We start from the raw sequence: 21,437 nt of genomic DNA, 5'->3' as shown, positions 1-21,437 counted from the left end.
GAGCTAGAGCTTCACTAGCCCCCTTCTCTTCTGGTTCAGGTGAGTTGCTGGGTGGTGGCCACAGGCTCAGCAGTGCCTGGGAAATCCGGGGGCCCGGGTTTGAGGTCCACAATCACTCACAGAACCTGACAAGGGTTAGGTTCAAACTTTGCTGGCAAAGAAATTTTTGCTCTGTGTTTTAAAATTGAGAATATACTGCATTTAAAATTGGACGCCTCAATGCTCCAAGTGACATGGCGCATATGATCAGGAGTAATCCATCTCACCGGAAGCCATCTTCCTTAGCACCACAGAGAAAGAAACTGTATTTTATTTATTGCATTCTCTGACCAAGATGAAAGTTAAAAAATGTATTTTTCTAGATCTTTTCTCTGGCCAGTGCCTAATGCAGGCAACGGCTGTTAAGTTTATTATCTTCTCCAATTCTCCAAGTTACTGAGAACATTCTCATTTAGCTATATTTTGAAATACCTGTTGCTTTGTATATGAAGTATTATGGTGTCCCCATTTTTTGCATAATCTTTAATTCTGAGAGACTTAAATATAGAATTAGTTTAATTCAGTGTAATATTATTCCTCTACAAAAGATGATGTAAGAGCTGAAGTCAAAACAATTAACTTGCTGTTTTCAGAGATCCTTACCTCCTCCGTGGACTGCGGTTCTGGGAGAACTCTGAATCACTGTCCTTTGATGTTGGAGAACCCTTATATGTGTAAAAAACATCCTCTGTTTCTGTAATATACGCAATCTCATTTGTAAGGTTGTCTACAGATGAGTGTCGTGGTTTACGAATCTCATGACGTAGTCTAGGACTCCTCCTTACAGGAAACACATGAACACAAGTTGGTTGAGACAGAACCCTTTGTAAAGCTCTTTCAAAAGTAACTAATTCCATTCTATTGCAATACGTGCCCTGAGACCTAAATTACAGGACACAGTAATATTTTACTTCAGTGACAGAAAAATTGGTTGAAATGACACAAGCATAGGGCTGGAAGGGATGTTGAGATGTCATTAAATCTAGCACCCTGTGCTGAGACAGGACAAAGTAAAGCTGGACCATCCGTGACACGTGTTTGTCTAATCTGTTCTTCAGAACCTCCAATAATGGGGATTCTACAACCTCCCCTGGAAGCCTATTCCAGTGCTTAACTATCCTTATGCTTAGAAAGTTTTTCATAATATCTAACCTAAATCTCTCTTGCTGCAGATTAAGCCCACTGCTACTACTACTACCTTCACAGGACATGGAGAACAATTGATTATCCTTTTTATAAACAGCCCATGACATATTTGAAGACTTATGTCTCCCCTTCAGTCTTCTTTTCTGAAAGCCAAACATGCCCAGTTTTTCAGCCTTTCCTCAGACATAAGGTTTTGTAAAACTTTTTAAATTTTTGCTGCTCTCCTCTGGATGCTCTTAATTTGTCCATATCTTTCCTAAAGTGTAGCACCCAGAATTAGACACAGTACTCCACCTGAGACCTCACCAGTACAGAACAGAACAGGATGATTACCTCCTGTATTTTACATACAATACTGCTGTTAATACACTGCAGAATGATATTAATGATCATTAAATATTTCTGAAAATCTTGTGACCATACAATGTACAAAGTGCAGCAAATAAACTGAAACCTGTAATACAAATTTGCTTTGACAAAGAAATGAACTGATTGACTTTTCCCTGAAATATGATATAACGATCAACTTCCTTGGTAGACTACTACTTTTAAAATAACCTAGACTTTTAAAAACATATATAAAGACTATATTAAATTATATACTGTCCTGTTTTGTAAATGTACAACAAAATTGAGCAATTTGCCTTTATTTTTTGTAAGGTTGAAACTTTGTTTACCAAGTAGGGGTAACAGGAGGAGACCGAGAAGGCAGGCTTTTGGTCTCTAAATGTTCAACAGATAAAGATCTCCTCATAGTTGGGTTCCATACCATCCCACCTATGACTTTTCTGCAGTAGTGGCTGTTTACAGACCTGAAAGGAAATAACAATACCCTTTAAATAACTGTTTTATATAGAATACTAAAATCAGTTACATTTATGCAAATGTATTTCATGAGTACCAATTAAGCCTTTTGTAGTTTCAACAATTGAAAGGAAATGCTTTAAAACTCCCAACAGAAGAAAAACAATCATTTTCATTTCAGCAAGGTATCCTTGGTTCCTTAATTCATATCCAAATTGTTTTCTTTTTTATTACATTAGATTGATAGAAATTTCTTTCTTCCTTTGTTTTGCAAATCTGAATTCCAATCTAGTTAACAGACGTAATTATTGATAAATAATTTTAATGCCGTAATTATTTTATTAAAGCTAATAATGTGATGATTTCATCGTTGCCTAAATTCTCTCAAAAACTTTAGATTTTTTCTTCATTTAGGATCTGGTTCTGCAGCACTTATTTACATGTAATTCTCATTTAAGTGATTGGAAGCTGTATATATAAAAACTGATAGAATAGGGCAATGCGTATGTATATAACTAAGAGCCTCATTCTTAAATATGTTTGTTCAAATGTTATTCTATGGAACTTATATACACCAATTAGTGTAATTATTAGAAGGAGTAAGTTTTCATATGCTTATTAAAGCAATATTGGCACAATCAGCTTTAACACCCAATAATTTGAAGAAAAAAAGTGAGCATTATGGTGAATTATAGGACAGTCCTGTTTATGTGCTTTTTTATTTAATGTTATGTTAGCTAATGGTTAGCCACACATCTAATTTTTTATTTTTATCCTAGTTCCAGAAACAAGCACCATGCTCCACTGAAGTTGCTTATTAAGTCAACAGCCGCAAGCAGAGAGAGTAGCAGGAGACAGGTTGCTAATTTTTTTAAATTTCTTTGGTAACAACTGCTAAGATGATCTGCATTTAAGAGTGAGTCATGGAGAAAGTCCTACACTTCACATGAAAACTGTAGGTGGAGTGGAGGAGGTAAGTGATGTGAGGTCTGAGAACTGGAACCATGCCAAAAATAAGTAGCGCTCAAATGAAGGAGCAGAAAATGTAAGGTCCATTTTCTCATAAATGGTCATAGCAGATACATGTTATATGATTAGAAAGCACGGATTCCCAGCATTCCAACAACACATAGGATGGATTCATAGACTTTGTGATTTATGAGCTCTTCTACCTTAAAACTGTAACTGGTCAGCAGTTGTCCAGATCACAGTAGATCTAAATTCCTGCAGTAAGATCTTTAGATTTCTGCAATACATTTCCTGAACTCTATACATTATTTAGGTGTTTTCCTTCATTTTTATTTTCTGTTTTACCATTTCTTTCCCGTAAAATTCAGGAGGTCATATTGCAAAAAAATGTCTTTTTATTTTTCCTCTTTTGGGGACAATTTGTGATACGTAACAAAAAGACAGAGGGAAATAATTTTAAGTATGGAAGCAGCTCTCTTTTCCTGCTGTGATAGTTTATATCAGCTGAGACTCCACCCTCTGCTCTGTGCTGGACAGAACTTGCATGGCATGGATTAAGATTCGTAGCTTTGCAAAGCTACGAAGCCTGGAGCACACAATACTTATTTATGTATGCAGTGGATTGTTGGATATAAACAATTCTCCCTCATTCTAATAAAACAATTATGTTTAGTTTTCCATGATTTTTTGTTCTCCAGGACACATGGTAGTTAAATACTTTAAGTTGGTCTATTGGGTGTTTTTAGTTCTGATCAAAGGATTTCTCATCTATGGTTTTAAACTTTATGTCAAAGTTGACCTGAATGGAAGTGGAACTGAATGTATCCTATTCTCATATTCATAGATTCCAAGGCCAGAAGGAACCACTGTGATCATCTCACCTGACCTCCTATATAACACTGGCCATAGAACTTCCCTAAAATAATTCCTAGAGCAGATCTTTTAGAAAAACATCTATTCTGGATCTCAAAAAAGATCTCAGTCTAGTTAAGATATTCCATCATCCTGTTTGATTTGAAGACCTGCATGAAAATGGAGGAATGGGGGATATTGAGGGTGTGTGTTTGGAGTATTTTTGTTTTAGAACCATGCTCATTTGCTAGGATGGGGCTAATCTCCTTTAGAACCCATGGCTATTATCCATTTTTAAAAGTTTATGTGCTCACCTTGTTACTGAAACTGAAGCCATGTGTACTGTAATTGTTCTGGCTCAAATCCCAGAATGATAAGAGTTCCTGTAGCTAGTCTACTATCTTAGACAAAGGCCATGTGATTGGCAACAGTTCATTCTTTGGGCAGAAAACAACAAATCTAACTTTAACTGAAATAAGTTCATTTAATAAAGTCCTTTAAAGCTGACAAAATAATAATTACTTAGCCAGATAGCAGAAATCTCTAGTTTTTTTTCATATTCAATGTATTGATGGAAACCAAGGAGTGTTTACTCTTGAAAAGGAGAAGGCAGCCTTCTTAAAATATATAGTAAGGCTTTTAATGAGTGTGCTTTGTTGAAGTATAGAACCCATCACGTCAAGACCACACAAGACTGCCAACAGCGTCCGGGAGAATTGGAAAATATTTTAAATTTACACACACAGTGTCAGGAAAAAGATGGAGAGAGGGCTCACTTTGTCAAAATCCTCCAACTTCTAAGAAAGACTCCTCAAACTTCCCAAGGAAGAGTGTTTGGTACAGTATCTAATAGGGCTGTCAAACTATTAAAAAAATTAATCATGATTAATCGCATTGTTAAACAATAATAGAATACCATTTATTTAAATATTTTTGATGTCTTCTACATTTTCAAATATATTGATTTCAATTACAACACAGAATACGAAGTGTACAGTGCTCACTTTATATTTATTTTTGATTATAAGTATTTGTGTTGTAAAAACAAAAAAAATAGTATTTTTCAATTCAGAGAATCATAGAAGATTAGGGTTGGGAAGAGACCTCAGGAGGTCATCGAGTCCAACCCCCTGCTCAAAGCAGGACCAACCCCAACTAAATCATCCCAGCCAGGGTTTTGTCAAGCCGGACTTAAAAACCTCTAAGGATGGAGATTCCGTAACCCATTCCAGTGCTTCACCACCCTCCAATACCGGCTACAAAAGTACCATGCGAACACATGTTCTCACTTTCAGGTGATATTGTAAACAAGAAGTGGGCAGCATTATCTTGTGGAAATGTAACCAGACTTAGCTGTCTGAGTGACTGGCTGAACAAGAAGTAGGACTGATTGGACTTGTAGGCTCTAAAGTTTTATATGGTTTTGTTTTGAGTGCAGTTAATGTAAAAAAAATCTACATTTGTAAGTTGCACTTTCACGATAAAGAGATTGCATTATGGTACTTGTATGAGGTGAACTGAAAAATACTACTTCTTTTGTTTATCATTTTTACAGTGCAAATATTTGTAATAAAAATAATATAAAGTGAGCACTGTACAATTTGTATTCTGTGTTGTAATTTAAATATATTTAAAAATGTAGAAAAACATTCAAAATAGTGAATACATTTCAATTTGTATTCTGTTTAACAGTGATTAAAACTGCGATTAATCCCAATTAATTTTTAATCACGATTAATTTTTCTAATCGCACGAGTTAACTGTGATGAATCGACACCCCTAGTATCTAATAATTGACAAATAGCTCAGATTTAAAACACTTTATAACAAATGCTAAGAAAATGTTTTCTAGATTTTCAATTTTTTCTCCTAAATTGACTTTGATCATGAGTTCTCCAAAAGAAACTAAAGATTCTCTGAGTACCCTCAATCCTTGGATTTTCCTCTAAGTTTACTTGCCTTTACACCTCTGTAGCAATTGCAGCAGAAGATGGGTATATCAATTAAAAAAAAATAGGTCTTTTACCCTAAAATAAAAATTTCTTAAGAAAACATTTTTGCAATTAGATGCAATATGTACAGAAACTAGATCATATGGTTCTTTTCTCAGAGCAAGTATAACTGTGCAAACTAGGAAGATTTGAAAGATTTGGTTTTATTTTTTATATTTTTGTTTTAAACGGTTTTTTAAACTGTCTACAAAAATCCCTCCTTAAGCTACATAAGCTTAAAATGTGCAATAGGAGTTACTTTCAAAGACATTTATATATTTGTTTGAGTATCTTCTATTAATACAATCCCAGACAGCCTAATTTATGATGTTTTTATTCTACTGGCTATCAAATTACATAGTTTTCCACTGGGTGAGAGATTGGAGAGCTGCCCTCCCTGTAAGTACTAAATAAACTGTACATGATATAACTATCAGTATTTAGAGTAGCAATTTAGAAAAGGTATAGATTTTATATATATAGTACTTCTGATGTCCATGGTGAATGAAAGGCAACCATTTGTACTATGCTGTGCTGTCCTTTATGGTTTTAACAGTGACATAAGAAGTTTCACTCCAGGCCAGTGAACGTGGAAGTCAAATTCCTCTGGAAAGGTCAACAGGAGAGTGACATTTTCTTGCTGTTTAATGAAGATTTCTGTAAACTGCCTTGCCAGATCATCAACCTGTTTTTGTGAATTTTCTTCTTGTTATACACACACAAAATCTTATATAGATAAGTATCTCTACAGTGCATCATCCTTTTATGCTTTTCATTACAAGACTCCTCACGAGTAAGGAAGAAGGATTTGTCTCTTCATCAAATAAATTCTCGAGAAGCTCAATCTGTAGCCTTAATACTTATGTTCTAGAAGTACCATGGAGACACTATTAATCCCATTAGAAAGACAGACGAACAGTACATTTTCAGATACTGATGCTTAAACTGTACCTGCAAATTAGAACCACGGAGCACAACTCTTTCATATGGTATGATTTACATGCTAATGTCTGAAAAAATTGCCCCAAATCAGGAAAGGTGGAAAAAAAAAAACTATAAAACTAGACTCTTTCATTTCTTCAAAAAATTAGCAGCCAGCAGGTCCTGCTGCTCGCTCACTACAGAGAGTTGGAACTTCCCATCTTTACATAGTTATACAGAATTTAGAAGAGCTTGTGTTGCAGCAGCTCCTGACACACCAATGTTACAAATGCTTAAATATGTTTTGCATTGCATTGCTTTTTGTTCAGAAAAATCTCTTCCAGCTATACTTATTTCCTAATTATTTGAAAACACTAATTCCTGTGGTAATAGAATCCAAGTATTAGAGTAAATCCTAATGTATTATAAAAGATTAATTGAAAACAGATTCTTGAACATTTAATGTAGTCATATTTATTGTAGAGCATGATACAGATTTGAGTTTAAAACTCAAAACCAATTTTGAATTATGCAGGCTTCATTATTGTATTTTTCTGTCTACTCTTTTTTTTATGAATGTTAAAAATAACAGTATTGTAAAAAAGCTCTCTTACCTCTGCTATTAACATAACTGGAGATTATTAAAACTAAATGTAAATTTTTCATCTTTAAAACTGCTTATTTCTGTCAACTTAGAAAGGGAAAACAGACAAGTCCGTTTCGCAAAAATATTTTGTCATTAGTTTCATGTCACTTTACTTTCTGGTTCTCTTATACCTTTGCACACAGCTGAACTATGCGGATTTTAAACCACCCTAGTGGACCAGGTTTAAATCCAAATAAAGAACTTTTTGTTTTATTTTTAATTTAATGGCATGAAATATTTCTATAAAATGAGGTTCCATAATAAGGATACCATGCTACAATTCTATGCCTGTTTCTGCCTGAAGATCTCAAAATGCTCTGCAAACAACAAAACTTCAAGAACTATCCTGTGAGGAATTAAGTTTCTCTTTATTTTACAGTTGGGAAAACACACACAGTGCGGTTCAGTGATTTACTCAAAATTACCTACCAAGTCTCTGATAGTACTGGAAACAGGATTCAACTAACGAACTACAGTCCTGAACTTTCAACTTTGTACAAGACTTGAAAATGAATTTTCAAATTAATTAGAAAGTCACATCTTTAGGCACTGTACTCACTTTGTTGGGTTTCTAGAACCAAAGGTCCAATAATGGGACAATATCTTTCTTTCATGAGGTAGTGATGACTTTGTCTGAAAAAACGTGTGATGCTCTACACAAGATTTCCATAGATTTTTGCATGCTCTGTAATTTAGCATGTTGAAGGCAACTATATGTTCTCTGGATTCATTCTAGAATAACAAACATTATGTATCAGTACAGAATATGCAGATTGGACATATTAAGAAAAAGATTTCAAAATCAAGTAAAGCTAACAGGCAATTTACAACTAAAAGTAATTTTAAACTGATAAGTCATCAGTAAGTGCAAAGAATCAACAGAATAAAATAAAATTGATGTCTCCGTAGACTATTTTCAAGTGGTAAAACACTCATTGATGGAGAACCAATCTGAAATGTCAAAGAGGTGTTATAATCACTTTTTTTATCACACTTTACGAAGTTAAATATCATTGACAAAACTGTGGAATCTGCTTAAGTTATCAGACTGCTCAGATGTCAGTTAAAATATCAGATCTTCAAACAATGATCTTTCCAAAACTAAAGACAAAAATCTTTCACTTGAGTTTTATATGCCTACATTGTTTAGGGAAAAACAAAAATTCAATGGGGAGTACATTCTAACAGACTATTTGTTTAGAACTAACCCAAATCAAACTCAAAACAGTTCTTAAGTTACTTGGGATAGCATCTACTTAAGATATAGAGACTTCCCAAAAAGCATATTACAGAAGCTGACAGCACTGACCATGGTACTGACCACTGTAAACAAGGCTATCACCACCATTTCATTGTTGTGTTAATTTCAATGAAATAAATAGGTCCAGAGAGTCAGAGGTGCTAACATAACCCTGTCATTCCACAAAACTAAACAGTTAAACAAGGCTCAGGGTTTTGTGTAGAGACACCTTGGTTTGCTTAGTTCCATGGCAACAATCCACCACTAAAAATTTTTTACGTTTTTTTTACTAAAGATACAGAAAAAGGGGGGGAGGGAACAATTAAAGCCCTTAAAATATAAAGTATTAAATAATGTTTTCATTTTTACAATATTTCTTGTCCCCTTTCCCTTTAGCTGTAGAAAGATTTTATAAGGAAACATTTCCCCTCCCCCACTCCATTTAATAGCCTTTTAGACTAGATGATATTAAAGATGACAATAACTGTCCTTTTTGAGGAAAAGAGAAATAATTGAGATGGGCTGGAGATGCTGTTGTTGTTTAAGCTTGATGTTGCTTTTCCGAAGGCAGAATAAGACCAACACAGAGAGAGAGAGAGAAAAAAGAACAGCAAAGACAGAAAATGCAGTTTTCTTTGGTGCTGCCTCTTACTTGCAACCTTGCTTCCAGAGAAACACAAGCACAACACACAATCTTATCAGCCACTTTGAAACCTAGCAAACGTACGCCAGCTTCTGGCTGTTTAACATGTTGCTTTTAGCAGTGTCTCTGATCATAGGTTCTCAGCAGTTCTGCAAAAGATGCAGTCTTGCTGACTAAGCCAGACTCTTACTAAACACAAGGCAAAAAGAGAGAGAGAGAGAGAGAGAGAAGCGGTGGGTGAAGGAAAAGGACGCACAACAAAGAGGGTGACAGCAGGAACTTAAGTCTCACATTCCAGGTGCTGTTAGGACTCAGCCAAGTCTGGTAGAGGTGGTAATGTCTTCAGTTCCCTCTCTTTGATTCAGTCTGGTCACAATGCCTTTTACAATCAGGACAATAAAGAACCAACAGTTTCATAGTGGATCCCTCAGTCCCAGCAGATGGTCGGGGTGGCAGTCATGATGGTAAAGCTCATTTCTTCCAGTTCACCCATCCCACCTAGTGTCATGATTTCCCCCGAAGTCTCTTTTAAAGACTCCCAAAAGGGGTGATGGCTGGAAAAGCTCACAGCTCCATTATTTTGTGCCCCAATTAGGTCTAATTTCCCACACACCAGTTTTGATCTATTAATTTCCAATTCTATCTTTTGTTTATAGTCATGATCTTTACACAGTCCTTGGGTGGTATCAGTAGAGTTTTGTTTGGACTAATCTAATCTTTTTATTTCCCTTTTGTACCTTCTTCTATCAGCATTTATTGTTATAAATTATTCTGACATTTTATTGGCACCTTTCACCCGCTTTCCAACAATTGAGTTCATAACTGGAGTAGACCCAAATTCTTAAAACATCATCTACCAGCTAAAACACATACAGAAAGCCAACATTTCACAACTACTATTTGTTAAATACCACATACGTTAATCAATCACTTTATTTGTAACAAACCATACTTATGCAACCCTATTAGGACATCTCCTTGAGAAAGGTGAGCAGGATTTGGCACTTTGTTTGTGGATATTTTAAATGGTAATCTGTTTTATACTTAGTCTAACATGCATCTTTCCTCATATATATTTTAAAACATTTAATATGGATCTGTTTATACAAGAAAAGAATAATGTACTTGTTTTTCAACTTTGGTCATTCATACTGGAACTAAAACGGTATTTGTTGATCATGGATATTTCTATTCGAGTGCTTACACTGAAACAAACAACTTTTAAAATACATGTTGTGAAGATTTGGAGGGAAATTTTTGCCATGTATAAAAAGTATACAGTATCAAAAGATTTAACAGCAACTGGCATTTCTTAGTATCCTGCTGATTGCTCACTTGCAATACGGGTTAAAAATGTTTAAATCGACATAATTGTTCAAAACACGACCAATGCAGGGAAAAATTGGAAACAATTCTGTCCAGCTGTAATACTAATTTTTAGCCATAAGAATTTGTTAACTTGAACATTTCAATTTAACTTTATGCTAAAAACGTATGGTTTACAGGCCAGGGATGAAATTTACCTAGTATTTCCTACTTGAATTTTTGCTGGACAAGAGAAAGCGTTTGCAGTCCATCACCGATAACTTTGAAAAGCTCCCTGTGTGTGCTGCAAATTCACATGCTTGCTCTTGTCTCATTTTGGAAGGCTTGAGGATGATCCAGTCAACTTTTTAAAAATTATCCATGAAAAAAATGTTTAATGGAGAAAAAGACTTTTTGCTCACCAAGAGCACAATCCTCCGAAGGGATCTACAGTCACTGACCATTAAACCCATGCAGAATCCTACTAAGTCAAAGGAACTACAAGTGGATGTAGGGGCCTATGTTTATGATCCCTTTACAAGATCAGACTCTAGCACCCTTGGATTTCAATAGTTCACAATTTGTGAGGACTGTAGTGTCAATTAGAGAGGTTTGTGGACTGAATGCTGGGGTAATGAAAGTAACGGCGGGCTCCCAGGAGTTAATGGGGAGTACCCTGTAATTCTAAAACCTACACAGACCCAGCAGTCAGTAATGTGATTAATCAAGTGATGCCTCTAACAATTAGAGAAGATTTGCAGATGTGTTGTTTACAGAATAGCAAATTCGTGAAATTTTAATATATGTAAAAATAGAGCTACGTTGGCTAGTGTTCAGTAAGCAACAAACAAGTTGGATAAAACTTTTCACTTTTTTGAAGCATTTAAAATTTTTGCAGGTAAACAAGCATGGCTTCTACTCCCAGCATTGCATCTTACAGCTTCCACTAAACCCAAATGTCAAAGCTGCGCTTTAGTAGCATCAGTCACTATATGATTAATCAATTCCTTCCCCATCCTCTGATCAGTTCTTCAGTAAAATCAGAAGTGTTAGATATTCCCTGCTGAACAACTGATCAGCAAAAGGAGGAAAGAACTGATGAGTAGCTGTTTCTCCAAAACAGCTGGCATGGGAAAAAACACACAACGAGTAAGAAGAGAAAAAGTACAGAAAAGGAAAAAGGAGGACGACTCGGGATTAAGATGAGTCATGAATCAACAGGCTTGAAGTGCATAAAATGTGTTAAATGAGCACGTATTCATGGCCTTTGAGCACCTTCTCCAGATTTTCAAGAAATACCATCCATCTAAATATTGCAATGGCAAAGCCTGAGATGTTGTAGCAACATCATGATCCATAAAGAAACCTTACTCATGAAGCCTTAGGTGGTTTGTGGAATCTACTCCTTGCTGTGCTTTCCCCATCCATCTTGGTCTTTCCTTCTCCTCCCCATCTCCTGTTTTTCCTCTCAGTCTTATTTAACCCTTTCCTTCTGAACTCTGAAATGAAGGGCTGATACATCCCAAGACCAAAATATACTCAGCCACCTCCCCTCAAAGCCCACCTGAGCCACCTGTTATTCCAGAGAAGGCCAATGGCAGCCTAATTGTCCCACCTGCATTGGAAAAACAGGGTCTTCAAGGTAAGCATACCCTCTCATTGAGAAACAAGAGTAATAGGAGAGCAAGCCATATCAGTGGGCTGCAGAACTGGCTGCTTTATGTCCCCTTTCACTTGTGACCTACATATATATTTGACAACGATGGATACATCTGGAGAGGAGACTTAACAGTGCACCTGGTTTGCTTTGTCATATAAACAGAGGAAGACAAAGGTTACACAGCTGGTCCTATTTTCCTTAAGATTTTGTGGATCTTTAAGTGTGATGCCATTTGCATTACTATGATCATTGTGCATTGTTATGATACACAAGGAAATGATGACTGAAGAGATGTGGATAGTTATAAATCACAGCTTTCAAACTGTCATTTTTCAACAAGATAAACAGCTTCTCAACAGAATGAACTTTGAGAACACTGCCCTTTTCAAAGTTGATGCAGCTCTCTTGAATGTGTAAATTAACTTTTTTGACAGGAGTAAAGAACTCTTTATGTAGTGAACAAATATGTTTAAAGTGATATCTACTTCTAGAACTGATGAAATACTAAAAAAATGCATTTGTTCAAGTGCCAACTGGTTGCTCAGTTTGACCACATTCATTTCTTTTATTATTCCCTATTTGTAAACATTAACACAAAGGGGATTTTGTTCATGTGACTGTTTTGGGAACTGCTGCTATTCATATATATGCTAGTATTCATCTGCAAACAAGAATATTCATAAGTTAACAGAGAATTCACTGTTCATTATTTGGTATTTCAGTCATCCAATCAGGGAACAGAAACAATACTTTGTGACTTCAGTGACCTATCACTCACCGCAAATTATTCAGAGCGAGTAAGTGAACAGTTGGCAACCAACCTTAAGTTGAAATTTATTTACATAAACCATTGATAAATATTTGCAAATAATATATTAGTAGAAATTGTAGAATTAGTAGAAACTAATTAGTAGAAATAGTTTGCAAACTACTGGACATCCATCTTTGGTAGGCTTTGAGTCTCCCCTCTCCTTCTCCCAAAAATAAAGCAGCTAAATTTGGGAGCCCTGTGCACCCTCTGAAGTGGTGTGCCAACCACACTTATGGGTCCCACTTGGTATGCAGAGGCACAACATATCCTTATTTATTTGAGGCCTTAAGAGCACAGAATGCCTCCCCATAGCCTCTGACACTCTGTGTAAGATCTCTACCACTGTTCAATTTAAAAATAAGGAGAACACTACCTCCCCTGGGCATGAGAAAGTTCCCTTCCTTGTACTACCTGCTGTTCTGCCATTCTGCAGGGACCTACCTGGGGCCACTCAGCCACACACGAACACATTATTCAACCTTATCTTTAAAACAACAACCACCACCCTGCAGTCATCCCCCTTTCTAAACAGCCCAAAGTCAGACAGAATGCTACATCAAATCACCAGTTTTTTTCCCTATTTGTTTCCCCAAAGAGACAGGTGTTTGAGAGCCTCTGAAGACTTTTCACTTAGTAATGAGCCTGAGACAACTTTTCCAGGATAACAACTGTCATTTCTTTTTATATTTGATCAGGATTAGGATTACAGTAATTACAAGAAGATGTCCATATTTGTCTCCTTTAACATTTTGGGTGCAGATGGAAGACACTCCCAAATTTAAATATAACTATGACATGGGAAAATTTACAGCCTTAGTTGTTAAAAAGCTTGTTTATTTTTCACTGAAACAGAATCCACACATGCAAATATCTTCCAAAATATTCAGACTACACATTACTAAGTATGGATGTCTATATTTTATGTTATAGTCCAGGGGTTGGCAACCTTTCAGAAGTGGTGTGCCGAGTCTTCATTTATTCACTTTCATTTAAGGTTTCATGTGCCGGTAATACATTTTAATGTTTGTGAGAAGGTCTCTCTCTATAAAAGTCTCTATATTATATAACTAAACTATTGTTGTACTGTAAAATAAAAAAGGTTTTCAAAACGTTTAAGAAGCTTCATTTAAAATTAAATTAAAATGTTGATCTTATGCCACCAGCCCGCTCAGCCTGCTTCTGGTCTGGGGTTCCGCTCACCTAGGCCAGCAGCGGGCTGAGCGGGGCCTGTGGCCGGGGCCCTGGCTGGCAAGGGGCCAGCAGCCAGAAGCCCAGACCAACAGTGGGCTGTGCGGGGCCAGTGGCTGGGACCCCAGACCAGCAGTGAGCTGAGTGGCTCAGCCCGCTGCCACTCAGGAGTTCCATCCGCCGGCTCCTGGACCCGCTCAGCCCACTGCCAGTCTGGGGTTCCTGCCCTGCCCACATACAGTTGGTACCTACCTTCTCCCTGGTTCTGGCCCATTCTCTTCCTCTCTCTCTGCACTGAGCTGAGGGTGGGAGTGCACTGAGCACAGGGCTGGAGGGTGAAGGAGCAGGCTGCAGGTTGGGGTGTAGGGTCTGGCCAGGAGCTAGAATGAGGGAGGGGGCTCAGGGTTGGGGCAGGAGGTTTGGGTGTGGAGAGCTTACCTGGGCAGCTCCCATTTGGTGAGGGGGTGCAGGTCGGAATGTGGGGGGGGGTGCAGGAGCCCCCGTTTGGTACTCAGGGTGGGAGTGGGGATGTGTGGGGTGCAAGAGTCAGGATGTGGGGGGTGCATGGTGTGGGGGGTGCAAGAGTCAGGGCAGAGGGCTGGGGGCCTGTGAGGGGGGTGCAGGTGTCAGGGCATCAGGTGTGGGGGGCTTGGGTATGTGTGGGGGTGCCAGAGTCAGCGCTTGAGTCGTGGGGGGCGGTGAAGGAGTCAAGCAGAGGGCTGGGTGTGTGTGAGGGGGGTACAGGGCTCAGGGCAGGAGTCTGGGGGGTGTGCGGGGCTGCAGGGCTCAGGGCAGAGGGCGTATGCCCCGATTCCACCCCCACCTTCTCCAAGGCCCTGCCCCTACTTCTTCTCTGCCTCTGCCGGGAGCAGCGAACAAACTGACCCCGCTCCTCCCCCACCCCCTCACAAGGGCCATCAGCTGATCCCGCGCAGGGAGGGACGGAGAGGAGGAGGAGGGGCAGGAACCCAGCACACTGCGGGAAGAGGCAGGGGAGCCGGCAGGACCAAGCTTCTGCCCCCTGCCCCTTTCCCCCTATCCCCACAGAAGGGGGCAGGAGGCGGAGAAGAGAGGGCCGGGCAGGATTTTAATGGCATGCTGCTGCTGCCCCGGCAGGCAGCAACGTGCCATTAAAAATGGGCTCGCATGCCGTCTTTGGCATGCGTGCCATAGGTTGCTGACCCCTGTTATAGTCTAACTAATTAGCTTCCCACCTGACCCCACCCCCCAAAAAAGATTGAATAGCTTCTCCACTGACTTAGAGGAAACAGCTAGATCAAAATACACTAATTAGAATCTATTATCAGCTGCAGTACTGTTTCTTTGCCACTGTGTGAGCTTCAAGAAAAATACCTTATAAAGAAAACTTGTAGTGAGCAATGTATTCTGACTTCAATTATTTTAACTATCTCAATGTATACCATCCAATTTTGCCAATTTAGACACTACTGTATAATTACTGTACTGCGGAAGGCACTCATTATCTGCTTTATCTCCAGATCTTTCAGTTGCCATTTTTTCCCCATAATGCATCCCCTACCGCTTTTCAACTTTGAGTCCCAGGGAAAAGAAGGTATCTGGGAGAATGGAGGGCAGCAGTGCCCAACATTGTGTGTCCTGCAGTGCTGTCTTCTCCCTCCATGCCCTCTTTGAAAGACACTCAGCTACAGAGTGGCTCATCTGCATGTAGGGTACATCTACTCAGCAGCTGAGAGATGTAATTCCCAGCTTGGGTAGACATAGCTGGGGCTAGCATGCTAAAAATAGCAGTGTGGCTCTGGCAACACAGACAAGTGGTGGATAGGACTAGTCGCCTGAGTATGTACCCAGACAGTCAGAAGAGATTGTATTTGGACCACTAGCCCAAGTCACCACTTGTGCCACCACAACCAGGTCGGGTAGACTAACCATTAGAGAAGATTCTGCAGGCAGCTGGCCAGCAGGTGGAGTATCTGAGAAAAGGGCAGCAAGACACTGGTAATCTGATGGAAAGTGTCAGGCAGCTGAATGTGAGTGAACGGAGGAAGATCTCCTCTGAAGAAGATCCCCTCTGTAGTCCCCCCGACCCCTCACACCTCCAAAAATACTGAAATGAAGTACTGTTGGTATGGGGGGAAGGACAACCATTAAACTTGAGGGGGTGGGGATAAGAATGGGGAGAAAGGGGACCCTGGGGAAAAGGTGACAGCAGATGGGAGCCAGAGAGAGTGGAGGAAGGAAAGGGGAAACTTAATGGGTAGAGCCATATGGAGCAACCCAGTAAGGACAGAGAGCATCTGTCAAACCAACTTCCTCTGCCACTGAAATTTAAGGCTAAAATTACTACCCTGGTTCCTTTCACAACAAGTCAAAAGAATTTACAGAATACTGATTAAAAATTTGATAAATGAAATGGGAAAATAAACGTTGAACTACTTACATGTTTTTGCCGTTGCTGTATAAAAAATTTTTTCCTTTTAAAGGAAATTTTTAATATGTTCATCCTAAAAAAGAAAGAAAATACACTAAGAAACAACCCATAAAAATAGAGTAAAACAATCAAAGAAAAAGTGACACAACACATGTTTATAATGCCCATCAGTCTTAAAAGATCCTGAAGTACATTATAAAATTACAGATTCATGACTAATAAAATGCAACCACCTCTTGGATGAAGATTAGCAGCTAACTGACACACACCCCCACACCCACCACAGGAGCAAGAGAGAGGATCAGTAACTTTGGCCAGTGGAGAGCATCTTTTAAAAATCATTATTCAATAGTTACTCTGTAAGACTTGACTGTTGCATAAGCAGGAAGCCTCCTATGACAATTCTCACCTACGAAGCTGCATGATGTACTTGCAGCAAAGACGCAATGGAATCAGTTTGTCCTCTTCATTGTCTGCACACAGTTCATGACACTGAGTTCATGTAACTAATGAACCATACTGTAACAATGGAGTACCAAGAGTAGGACTTTGATAACAGGACACATTAGGCCATATACAATATCAAAAATGTGTCTCCGAGCAGATGACAATATAAGTCATATTACTATTAGTAATAGTTGTGTCACATTATTGATAATATCATTTTGAATATGAAAAGGAAGCCACATTTTAGAGTTGTCTTTTGGAAAAACCCTATGCTACTGTACTGTTAAACACCCAGGAGAATAATTGGTGGTTATCCATTAAACATTCTAATCACATACTTATTTGCTTTTGTGGGATTAAGGGAGAGGAAGAGTGGTGGGAAGACACAGGTCTGAGTGCTAAGATTTTCCTTACATAGATTGATCAAATCTCTAATATTGTAATATCCTTACATATTTTATGTAGCATAGTTAAAAACAAACATGAGCTCTGATGTTCTAAATACACGTGTCAGTGGTGACTTCCCAAATTCTTTTATTATAGGCAGAGATGATAATAGTGGCTATAGTTAAAGTTTGTCTAACACTTTTCATATAAGCCTGATGATATCTGCTTAGCTGAATCAGGGTGAAATTTTCCATGATGGTTTTTGTCTCTTTTGTCTCAAGAATTTTTTCTTTTTAAGGTTTCAAAGTCATTCCATCGTTTCCAAGAAAAAGGCTATTGAAAAATAGGTAGTTTTGCCAATGTTAAAATTTCCAACTTTTGTTTTTGTTTTTTTGTTAAAACTCTCTAGTTCCTGCATGCTTGGGAGAAGAAATTTGATGAAGAGATATTTGGAGTTAGAGAGATGCCTTATCCCTAAGAAAATCCAGATTTGGCCAATTTATAAATCTGAAAACTGCCATTTGCATATGCACAGTAATACTTGTGAGAAGGCTGCTGCTAAAACCTCAGAATATTGTACCTTAACTGAGTATGCTGCAGACCCTTGGAGCTTCGCACATGACAATTGTACTGAGGATTTCTCCCAATCCTCACAGACTCTCCTACATAGCTGTCACAGAGCTAGAGCTCTAGATAGAGGGTGTAGAGGGGACCCATCAACCACACCCTGTTTTGATTTAGGGGAAGGTGAATTGGGTTGGGAGCTAACTTGAAATCCTAGTCCACCACTTTCTACTAATTGGTGTTAATGCTGTGCACTTTACAACTCTTATTATTGAGCAATGTCTCACACTCCTGCCTTAGGAAACAGGACATTCAACTGTTTTATCGATAAGGTAACAGATTGCACAGTGTCACTTATGGCAGACCTGGAAATAGAATCTGTCTGCAATATGTCAAATCCCATCAACGGTGCCACACTGCCTTTCAGAAAGAATGTACCAAAACTGTGCTCTTGGCTGTATCATCAGAAACAGAGCGAGGAACAGAACCCAAGGATTCTGATTCTCAGCGTTTCTCTGCTGTCTAGCAAATACTTGTGTAAGCTACTGGAAAATTTATGCCATGTCCCTCTCTACTGGCTAGGCTACAGAAAAAGTAAGAGCATAACACTGATACTATTTACCATTGGTTTAAGCGGTAGAAGTCTGTACTGTGTATTTAAAGGACATGGGTACCAAACCTGTTGATGACTTACAAGAGGTCAAGGTGGTTCCACATGGTGGAATTTGTTTTTTCAGTTTTGTTTTGTTTTTTAAATGAATAGGTGAAATTATTGTCTCCAGAGTATTTTTCTAATGTTTTATTTTATATAATACATCGTTCTGAGCACTGAATCCATGTGCTACACAGGCTGTTCTCTCTCTGCTGCTGCACTCCTACTATGCTTGTTGACTCCCTCTCGTTACTCCTTCCTCTCCCCATAACCATCTCTCACTTTCAGGATGGTCTGTTCTTCAATGCCAGTGCTGCTTCTTTAGAGTACCACTCCAGCAGTTTAATTCAAGGCACAAAATACTTGTTAAAAGGACACAGATTTATTTAATCTCATAACCAGCAGCTGTGACATCACACAATTTTTTTAAGTGAATGGCAGTGAGTAACAGTAATCCATGAGACTTCCTTTTTTGTTTTTCTAGTGGATTATGCTGTCATTAGAAGACTTACATTTCATGAGTGCTCAAGCATGTCACATCCAGAATATAACCTGTATACAATGTAGTTGTTCACATTCTTATAGGTAACTCTTATAGGTATACAGTGGCTCCCTGTAAAGTTCACAAATTCAATAGGTTTTACTGCTTACTTTTAAAGTACACAGTAGTTTTGTACCACTACAGATGACAAATCTTTTGGCTCAGGTTTTTCCTTTCATTTACTGAGATCAGAAAAAATAAAATTATGTAGCTGGCAATAGAACCTCAAGTGTCTGTGCCAGAAGCTGGGACTCGACAACAGGGGATGGATCACTTGATAATTGCCTGGTCTGTTCATTCCCTCTGAGGCATCTGGCACTGTCGGAAGACAGGATACTAGGGCTAGATGGAGCATTGGTCTGACCCAGTATGCCCATTCTTATGTCTTCAGAACTTCAGACTGAACAGAAATCCAAGGGAGTTCAACAAACTGATCAGTCTGTCCTGATACTTAAAGCTAACCTAAACAAAGATGCTACTTTAGACTTAAACTGAAAAGTTTCCTTAGCTGTCAGTTTGTTTTCTCATCCAGCAATCTGGAAGTTTCTGTGTATATCAAATCCACAATTCAAGCAGGAAGCCAATTAGATTTTGGGTAATAAGTAACCTTAATATAGTCCTGCAGGCTTCTCAGAAAAGCTATTCCAAAGTTGCAATTGTTTTCAAAGCGAAGGGACTGCGCACCCACAACAAAGAACAGAAACTGATCTGTTGCATCTTTATAAGTGGTGATGTAATATATTCAGATTCTGGAGGAAATCTGTAGCTTGTGTGTTAGGAAAAAGCCTCTTTACTTGCAAAATAAGCCAATCTAATATGGAAATTGTTTGGAATCCCCTGGTGGCATTTAAGATTAGTTCTTTTTCCCCCCAAAAAATGGATCAAATCTGGGGGCAAGTCCAACTAAAGTTATTTTTCAGAAACATACTGACTCTCATTCAGACTCTCATTCAAACTATTCTGACTCTCATTCAGACTGACAAAGCTGTTAGATTTTTTTTCTTATATAGTTTGTTTTGATCATCTCATTTTTTGCCAAGATGGTATTTTTATTACATCTATCCTTCAGCACTTTTTGTCCACTTTGGCTACTATCACACAGCCAGGGCCAGATTTACACCTTGTGCACCCCTAGCCACAGCATCTTCAGTGCCTCCGTTGCCTACAGCAGACCTTCGTGTTGCACACAGTTTTAGAGAGGTATGGTGCCCCTGGAATGCCAGCACCCCCAGGCACGTGTCTACTGTGCCCAGGTGGAAATCCAGCCCGGCACACAGCATCGTTGTTCTATTTTTGCTGTCTATTAATATTGCAGAATATTGTTCCAGAATTTTTTGAAAGAGCACTTTGATGGTGTTTGCTGCCACCTTGAGTTCAAAAAAGTTTGTGTCAAATCCTGATGAACTTATATCAGAAGAAGCCCTATTGACTTACAACAATGTTATTCAGAGTGTAAACTGAAGCAGGATTTAGCTTTTTATTAGAACTCTATCTCCTTTTCAGCCATTTGTCACTATATAACGTTTTCCCCACCCGAGTACCTCCACCCAATAGGCTTTGTAATCCTTTAAGTAAAATACATTGAGGGCATTATAGAAATTTATCATATTCTATCTTTTTATAATATGTCTAAGCACACAAAATACATTCTGCATATATAGTATAGGGAGGTGGGGCACTGTATTTTCTCACAATGACTTGACTGTACCACATTGCTTATGAATGGCTGAGCCATGACTGATGTATCGATGCAATCAGAAATGAGACCAATAAAGCCTCTCTCCAATATATAAAAGCTTTTAGTTTGTTTGTTTTTTTTGTGTGGAAAGAGACTATTTTAGAGCATTTCTAGGATTGTTCCTACCAATTTCATACTTTCACCTGCAAATCCTGGTACCCCAGCTATTATGAGTCTAATTTATATAAGCCTGAAGACTCAAAGAATTACTTAAAATAGCTTTCTATACATAATGTCGAAATTCCAGTATCCAAACTTTCTGCACCTTGCAAGACTAGAAGTGCTGTAGAAAGCTGTGAATTATCCCTTTTCAATGGAATAACACTTTTGTTTCTAGACCTGAAAGATCACATGATATTGGACTTTATACATCACTGGTGTATAATATTTGCCTACCCAAGACCATCGGTTAGTCATTTTGGTAGAGCAAAAGTGTGAAAAGGAAGAATATCTGTCTGGCAGACCATCTTTAAAAATAGCAGC

General features: G+C 38.4%; 1 protein-coding gene across 10 annotated transcripts in view; it reads right to left on the bottom strand.

Moving 5' to 3' along the window:
- The window catches only part of PTPN3 (protein tyrosine phosphatase non-receptor type 3), a 277,972-nt gene that overhangs the window by 125,751 nt on the left and 130,784 nt on the right, over positions 1-21,437 (bottom strand). For 9 of the 10 annotated variants that reach the window (XM_073332642.1, XM_073332643.1, XM_073332644.1 and 6 more), the window contains 4 exons: positions 16,635-16,698; positions 7,928-8,100; positions 1,863-1,997; positions 643-819 (listed from right to left, as the gene is read on the bottom strand). In XM_073332642.1, the coding sequence (XP_073188743.1) occupies positions 643-819; positions 1,863-1,997; positions 7,928-8,100; positions 16,635-16,698 (549 nt within the window). The remainder of the gene's footprint in view (positions 1-642; positions 820-1,862; positions 1,998-7,927; positions 8,101-16,634; positions 16,699-21,437) is intronic. The other variant, XM_073332646.1, reaches the window with a different exon arrangement.

The sequence above is a fragment of the Lepidochelys kempii genome, chromosome 2 (genome assembly GCF_965140265.1).
Source record: "Lepidochelys kempii isolate rLepKem1 chromosome 2, rLepKem1.hap2, whole genome shotgun sequence".
Classification (NCBI taxonomy): Eukaryota; Metazoa; Chordata; order Testudines; family Cheloniidae; genus Lepidochelys; species Lepidochelys kempii.
Note: the sequence above shows the minus strand (reverse complement) of the source record. Positions and strands in the feature narration are given on the sequence as shown.